General features: G+C 52.3%; 1 protein-coding gene across 1 annotated transcript; it reads left to right on the top strand.

Annotated features, from left to right (window-relative positions):
- The first annotated feature begins 399 nt into the window (after positions 1 to 399).
- On the top strand, positions 400 to 7,016 carry LOC137307326 (zinc finger protein 383-like). Its single transcript, XM_067976806.1, has 2 exons — positions 400 to 458; positions 4,403 to 7,016. The coding sequence occupies exon 2, from the start codon at positions 4,969 to 4,971 to the stop codon at positions 5,605 to 5,607; it is 639 nt and encodes a 212-aa protein (XP_067832907.1). The 5' UTR covers positions 400 to 458; positions 4,403 to 4,968; the 3' UTR covers positions 5,608 to 7,016.
- The last annotated feature ends 1,240 nt before the right edge of the window (positions 7,017 to 8,256 follow it).

Below are 8,256 nucleotides of genomic sequence, written 5' to 3'. Positions count from 1 at the left end.
CCTCTCAGGTAGGACAGAGAAAAGATGAGGCCTCCTATGTTTTTCTCACAATATAGGCCTGAACTCGACTTGGAAAACAGAGTTAGAAAACATTTAGCTATTACACCAGACTGGGCGGGGCGGCCCTGAGATGCGCGGTAGCAACGGAAAAGTGGTGGCCAGTCTACTTCGCACTATAGCTGAAGGCCCGGGCACACAGGTTTCTGTCTAATTCATTTATTAATTTTGTTTATTGCCCCTCCCGCCCCAATCTCGATGGGATGTCGAAAACATTATTTTCTGTTCACCAATTGAGGCTTTCAATGGCGGTTTATTTGCCCAGAATCCCCCGCGGGGCCGAATACGCCCTATCAATGACTACAGGAGACTAATGCGCAGGCGCAGGACCGGACAGTGCTAAGCATGCGTAGTGCGAGTGGTGGCGATGGACTGTGGCGGAACAGGCGGGTTGGTAGCCGGTAAGAGACGGTGGACACAGGGGAGGAATTGGACCCGCGGGAGGACAGGGAACCTTTATAAACACCTGGTGTAAGCCTCAGACTCCGAATAAGAGTCCACTGGCCCCATGTTTGCACCTCGGTGACAGGCCGGGCCCGGCCGCCAGGGTGAGCGGGGTAACTCGCCGCCATCTTACTAGAGGAAGTCATGGCGGAATCACGGCGCATGCGCGATCATGTTGGCCGTGAACAAAGTGGGCGGGGCTTCAGGGTCCCAGTGACCAGGAACAGAGTGGGCGGGGCTTCAGTGTCCCAGTGACCGGGAACAAAGAGTGGGCGGGGCTTCAGGGTCCCAGTAACCGGGAACAAAGAGTGGGCGGGGCATCAGGGTCCCAGTGACCAGGAACAAAGAGTGGGCGGGGCTTCAGTGTCCCAGTGACCAGGAACAAAGAGTGGGCGGGGCTTCAGTGTCCCAGTGACCGGGAACAAAGAGTGGGCGGGGCTTCAGTGTCCCAGTGACCAGGAACAAAGAGTGGGCGGGGCTTCAGGGTCCCAATGACCAGGAACAAAGAGTGGGCGGGGCTTCAGTGTCCCAGTGACCAGGAACAGAGTGGGCGGGGCTTCAGGGTCCCAGTGACTGGGAACAAAGAGTGGGCGGGGCTTCAGGGTCCCAGTGACCAGGAACAAAGAGTGGGCGGGGCTTCAGGGTCCCAGTGACCGGGAACAAAGAGTGGGCGGGGCTTCAGGGTCCCAGTGACCGGGAACAAAGAGTGGGCGGGGCTTCAGTGTCCCAGTGACCGGGAACAAAGAGTGGGCGGGGCTTCAGGGTCCCAGTAACCGGGAACAAAGAGTGGGCGGGGCATCAGGGTCCCAGTGACCAGGAACAAAGAGTGGGCGGGGCTTCAGTGTCCCAGTGACCAGGAACAAAGAGTGGGCGGGGCTTCAGTGTCCCAGTGACCAGGAACAAAGAGTGGGCGGGGCTTCAGGGTCCCAATGACCAGGAACAAAGAGTGGGCGGGGCTTCAGGGTCCCAATGACCAGGAACAAAGAGTGGGCGGGGCTTCAGTGTCCCAGTGACCAGGAACAGAGTGGGCGGGGCTTCAGGGTCCCAGTGACCAGGAACAAAGAGTGGGCGGGGCTTCAGGGTCCCAGTGACCAGGAACAAAGAGTGGGCGGGGCTTCAGTGTCCCAGTGACCGGGAACAGAGTGGGCGGGGCTTCAGGGTCCCAGTGACCGGGAACAAAGAGTGGGCGGGGCTTCAGTGTCCCAGTGACCGGGAACAAAGAGTGGGCGGGGCTTCAGGGTCCCAGTAACCGGGAACAAAGAGTGGGCGGGGCATCAGGGTCCCAGTGACCAGGAACAAAGAGTGGGCGGGGCTTCAGTGTCCCAGTGACCAGGAACAAAGAGTGGGCGGGGCTTCAGTGTCCCAGTGACCGGGAACAAAGAGTGGGCGGGGCTTCAGTGTCCCAGTGACCAGGAACAAAGAGTGGGCGGGGCTTCAGGGTCCCAATGACCAGGAACAAAGAGTGGGCGGGGCTTCAGTGTCCCAGTGACCAGGAACAGAGTGGGCGGGGCTTCAGGGTCCCAGTGACTGGGAACAAAGAGTGGGCGGGGCTTCAGGGTCCCAGTGACCAGGAACAAAGAGTGGGCGGGGCTTCAGGGTCCCAGTGACCGGGAACAAAGAGTGGGCGGGGCTTCAGGGTCCCAGTGACCGGGAACAAAGAGTGGGCGGGGCTTCAGTGTCCCAGTGACCGGGAACAAAGAGTGGGCGGGGCTTCAGGGTCCCAGTAACCGGGAACAAAGAGTGGGCGGGGCATCAGGGTCCCAGTGACCAGGAACAAAGAGTGGGCGGGGCTTCAGTGTCCCAGTGACCAGGAACAAAGAGTGGGCGGGGCTTCAGTGTCCCAGTGACCAGGAACAAAGAGTGGGCGGGGCTTCAGGGTCCCAATGACCAGGAACAAAGAGTGGGCGGGGCTTCAGGGTCCCAATGACCAGGAACAAAGAGTGGGCGGGGCTTCAGTGTCCCAGTGACCAGGAACAGAGTGGGCGGGGCTTCAGGGTCCCAGTGACCAGGAACAAAGAGTGGGCGGGGCTTCAGGGTCCCAGTGACCAGGAACAAAGAGTGGGCGGGGCTTCAGTGTCCCAGTGACCGGGAACAGAGTGGGCGGGGCTTCAGGGTCCCAGTGACCGGGAACAAAGAGTGGGCGGGGCTTCAGGGTCCCAGTGACCGGGAACAAAGAGTGGGCGGGGCTTCAGGGTCCCAGTGACCGGGAACAAAGAGTGGGCGGGGCTTCAGGGTCCCAGTGACCAGGAACAAAGAGTGGGCGGGGCTTCAGGGTCCCAGTGACCAGGAACAGAGTGGGCGGGGCTTCAGTGTCCCAGTGACCGGGAACAAAGAGTGGGCGGGGCTTCAGGGTCCCAGTAACCAGGAACAAAGAGTGGGCGGGGCATCAGGGTCCCAGTGACCAGGAACAAAGAGTGGGTGGGGCTTCAGTGTCCCAGTGACCAGGAACAAAGAGTGGGCGGGGCTTCAGGGTCCCAGTGACCGGGAACAAAGAGTGGGCGGGGCTTCAGGGTCCCAGTGACCGGGAACAAAGAGTGGGCGGGGCTTCAGGGTCCCAGTGACCAGGAACAAAGAGTGGGCGGGGCTTCAGGGTCCCAGTGACCAGGAACAGAGTGGGCGGGGCTTCAGTGTCCCAGTGACCGGGAACAAAGAGTGGGCGGGGCTTCAGGGTCCCAGTAACCAGGAACAAAGAGTGGGCGGGGCATCAGGGTCCCAGTGACCAGGAACAAAGAGTGGGTGGGGCTTCAGTGTCCCAGTGACCAGGAACAAAGAGTGGGCGGGGCTTCAGTGTCCCAGTGACCAGGAACAAAGAGTGGGCGGGGCTTCAGGGTCCCAATGACCAGGAACAAAGAGTGGGCGGGGCTTCAGGGTCCCAGTGACCGGGAACAAAGAGTGGGCGGGGCTTCAGGGTCCCAGTGACCGGGAACAAAGAGTGGGCGGGGCTTCAGGGTCCCAGTGACCAGGAACAAAGAGTGGGCGGGGCTTCAGGGTCCCAGTGACCAGGAACAAAGAGTGGGCGGGGCTTCAGGGTCCCAGTGACCAGGAGAGAAAATCATTGACTCACTCTGCCAATAGTGGGTGTAGAACTGAACCCAATCAGAGAGAAAACTGGGAGTGGAGGAAAGAACACGCTCTGTCCGCAAGCGTGACCCTGACTTGCCAGTCGTTTGCCATTTTAATTCCCATTCCTACTTCGACCTCTCTGTCCTCGACCTCTTACACTGTTCCAATGAAGCTCAACAGAAGCTCGAGGAACAGCGCCTCATCTTTCAATGATGTAATCTACAACCTTCCGGACTCAACACTGATTTCAATAACTTCAGAACATAACCACTGCTCCTATTTTTTCGGTCAGTTAGTGCTGGTAATGGTTCTGCTGCTGCCATTTACAGCTTCACCTGATCAATCTTTTGTTTCTTAACCTGTCCCATTACCACCTTCCTTGCCTTGCACCATCCTCCCTTTTGTCATTTAATCACTCTCGTGCCCTCTACCCTATCACAGACCTTCCCTTTTGTTCTTACCCCCCACCTTCCCCAGCTCTGTACTTGCTTAAAAACTTTAACTCTTAACATCTTCCAGTTCTTCGACCTGAAACATTAACTCTGTTTCTTTCTCCACAGATGCTGCCTCACTTGCTGAGCTTCTCCAGCATTTTCTGTTTTAATTTCAGATTTCCAGCATCCGCAGTATTTTGCTTTTGATTGAGTGGAAGAAAGAAATGTTGGAGATGGTGCAATTGGTTTGGATTTCAGCGCAGGGAGGAGGGAGATTGTGTGGGACGGGGGATTTACAGCATTGGAGAAACAAGAGGAAAGAATGTTCCACAGAAACTAGAATTATATGTTCTGAATTTCTGTCAAGTATATACAGTGACGTCTTTTGTAAACTCCTTTTACAGGGTATTAGAAGGGATGGATTTGCAGACGGGAAACTCAAACCAAACATCACGTCAAGATCTGACAGTCACTCAATTCATCAGGACCTGAATATCATCGGCCTTTGAATGTGGAAGGAGAAGATTTTGTCTGTTCTGTCTGTGGGAAAAGATTTCAAACATCAGTGTGACTGGAAAAGCACTGAGACCCACACACCCGAGTGAGAGTGTTCCAGTGCACTGACTGTGGAAAGAGCTTTAACCAGTTACACAGCCTGAAAACACATCGCACCATTCACAGCGGGGAGAAACCGTACACGTGTTCTGTGTGTGGACGAGGCTTCAACTGATCGTCCAACCTGGAGAGACACAAGGACACCCGGACCACGGAGAAACCGTGGAAATGTGGGGACTGTGGGAAGGGATTCAATTGCCCGTCACAGCTGGAAATTCATCGACGCAGTCACACCGGGGAGAGGCCGTTCACCTGCTCCGTGTGTGGGCAGGGATTCACTCAGTCATCCACCCTGCTCACACACCAGCGAGTTCACACTGACGAGAGACCATTCAGTTGCATTCACTGCGGGAAGATGTTCAGGCAGTCATCCAACCTCATTGAACACCAGCGTCTTCACACTGGAGAGAGGCCGTTCACCTGCTCCGTGTGTGGGAAAGGATTCACTTTTTTATCCGGCCTCACTGAACACAAATATGTTCACACTGATAAGAGACCTTTTAAATGTTCTGACTGTGAGAAGAGCTTTAAAAGTAGAAATGATCTGCTGAGACACCAACGTATTCACACTGGGGAGAGGCCGTTCACCTGCACTGAGTGTGGGAAAGGATTCATTACTTCACCCCAATTACTGACACATCAACGCACTCACACTGGGGAGAGGCCATTTATCTGCCCCGTGTGTGGGAAGGGATTCACTTGTTCTTCCCACCTCACTGAACACAAGCGTGCTCACACTGGGGAGAGGCCATTCACCTGCACCGTGTGCGGGAAGGGATTCACTTGTTCTTCCCAACTCACTGAACACAAGCGTGTTCACACTAGGGAGAGACCGTTCACCTGCACTGTGTGTGGGAAGGGATTCACTCGTTCATCCCACCTCACTCAACACCAACGAGTTCACACTGGGGAGAGGCCGTTCACCTGCTCCATTTGTGGGAAGGGATTCACTAAGTCATCCAACCTGCTGAGACACCAGCGAGTTCACATGTGACTGCAGGGTTTGGATTCTGCTGTTAATCACATCCAACAGCAACTTGCATTTATTTGGAACAATTAACATAGTAAAACGGCCCAAGATGCCTCACATCAGTATTATCAAACAAAAATTTGACGCCGAGTCACAAAAAGTGATATTAGGACAGGTACCCAAAAGCTTGGTCAAAGAGGTAGGTTTTAAGGAGCGTCTTAAAGGTGCAGAGAGGCGTAGAGATTTTTGGAGGGAATTCCAGAGCTTAGGGCCTAGGCAGCTGAAGGCACGGCCGCCAATGTTGGAGCGATTAAAATCAGGGATGCGCAAGAGATCAGAATTGGAGGAGTGCAGAGATCTCGGAGGATTGCAGGGCTGGAGAAGGTTACAGAGATAGGGACTGAACTGTGTTCATTCTGGCAGTTGGGATTTGTTTCTCATGTCAATAACCCCTGCTGGATTTAGCGTGTGCCCCACAGCATCTCGCCTTCCATGTGTGAATACAGCATCAGGCCTCCAAACCTCGTTTGAAATATCAATCAACTAAGCGAATGTATTGAACAAAAGATGACAAGTAATCACATCAGAGTCCAACCCTCCAGCTCTATATTGACAGCAGAAAGTCTGTTCGGTACCTCGAAGACGAGTCCATGTAAATTCTGAATGTCGGTAATCACACGTAGACTTGAGCTATTTGATAGACGGACTGTTCAAAGCTGTTAACACATCAGCTATCAAAGGAATTGCTCTTAAAGTAATCGCAATAATTTATAACCTGAGACTCGGCCCTTGTAATTAATATTCAGCATGTTAGTGCTAATTTACGGTGATTTACTGAATTGCCTGTATAACCTTTTCTACTCGTTTTGTTAAATAACTTTGTCCATTGGTGATTTACTGCTCAATTGCTAGATAACTCTGATTACATTTATACATGTCTATTAAGCGTCCGTGTGCCCAACTTTAACTATAAGTTGTGATAAACAGTGCATAATGCATGACTTGTAATCTGGCTTCTTCCTTGGTGATTTGTCAAGAAAGAATTCACTCACTCAGCAGCTTGAGGAGAACCTAACTGAGATTTAGTAAACTGAATTCATCTTGATCTGAACTGGGTTAAATGTAAGACAGTTCGGGGAGTCAGAACTCATTCACCCCTAGACCTACAACGGCAGGTAAAACCCCTGTAAGTAAGGATTCCTCTGGATCCTCGCCATACAGGACCGAAATCCAGCTTTCTTACAGTCCACTCCTGGAGACCCCGCTCCGAGACTACAACCTTCAGCAGGGTTAGTGTCGGAGTTCCGCAGCGGGGGTGATCCCAGAGTAATTGTCGGGATCACCCCTCACTACCTGGGATGATCTGGATCGTGTATTTTTTGTTATCCTGGTGTCTAACACGCACAAATCAATAAAACAGGGAATTCTGGAAACAGGCTGCAGGTCCTTCTTTATCTGGAGATCAAATGACTGTTGTACCTGCGGTTAACAGGCTCCTGTCAACTCCTCCCTCTGCTATTTTAATGCAGACTAAGCCATTTATTTTAAACGGACTTATTTTAAATGAGTTAACACCTGTCTTAAAATGGTAGACTCAGGACTGTCACACAAACAGGTTAAATCTTCATAGAATAATTACCAGGGTCATTTTTAGACTGGAGACTTAAACCTGCCGTTTCACTTCCAGTCAGGAACAGATCACAATTTTACACCAATTCCTGATTTGACAGCATGTTTCCAGCATTATTGTTCCTCCTGACTCTAAACACCGTTGTAAAGGAGCCTTCTGTTCCGTGCCTAGGAGCTCTGAACCATGGAAGAGAGCGGCTGGGACACATTTCTTACACACTTCAAGATTAACCCGCACGGTGACTTTACTCTCAGTGAAGAGAGATGAGAAAGAACAAAGTGCCGTTTGTCCCTCTCAGTGTGTCCCTGATGGACTGTGTCCGGGCTGAAGTTCTGTTCCCACCGGACGATCCTCCCCCCAGATTGTCCTTTCTGAGCTCCAGTCAAGTGATGCTAAACACTCAGACCAAAATCTACAACAATGTGTTTAAAACAAAGCTGATTTATTTGACATATATCCAGAATAATTAACTCCAGCCCAGTTATAGGGATTATTAACATCAGCAGAAACAAATCCCAGCTGTCAATGCAGCCAAACGTGAATTTGCTGATGTGTCAGCAGGTGGGATGACTGAGTGAATCCCTTCCTCCACATAGTGCAGGTGAACAGCCTCTCCTCAGTGTGAGTGTGTTGGTGTTCCTGCAGATCTGTTCTGCCTTTAAAGCTCTTCTCGCAATCAGAACATTTAAAAGGTCTCTTATCAGAGTGAACTAGTTGGTGTGTTTGGAGGATGGATGACTGAGTGAATCCCTTCCCGCACACGGAACAAGTGAACTGTCCCCAGTATGAACTCGCTCGTGTCTCAGCAGGTTGCATAACTGAGTGAATCCCCTTTCATACACGGAGCAGGTGAACGGCCTCTCCCCAGTGCGACTGCATCAATGAGTTTCCAGCCGGTTCTGGGAATTGAATCCCTTCCCACAGTCCCCACATTTCCACGATTTCTCCGTGGTCCGAGTGTCCTTGTGTGTCTCCAGGTTGGATGATCAGTTGAAGCTTCGTCCACACGCAGAACACACGTGTACGGTTTCTCCTCGCTGTGA

This window comes from Heptranchias perlo, chromosome 3, assembly GCF_035084215.1.
Source record: "Heptranchias perlo isolate sHepPer1 chromosome 3, sHepPer1.hap1, whole genome shotgun sequence".
Lineage (NCBI taxonomy): Eukaryota > Metazoa > Chordata > Chondrichthyes > Hexanchiformes > Hexanchidae > Heptranchias > Heptranchias perlo.
The sequence above is the reverse complement of the archived record's forward strand: the minus strand, read 5'-3'. Positions and strand labels throughout refer to the sequence as shown.

What these genes read in the sequence shown, in the direction of transcription:
- LOC137307326 (XM_067976806.1), top strand. Translation starts at nt 4,969, where the DNA reads ATGTTCAGGCAGTCATCCAACCTCATTGAACACCAGCGTCTTCACACT.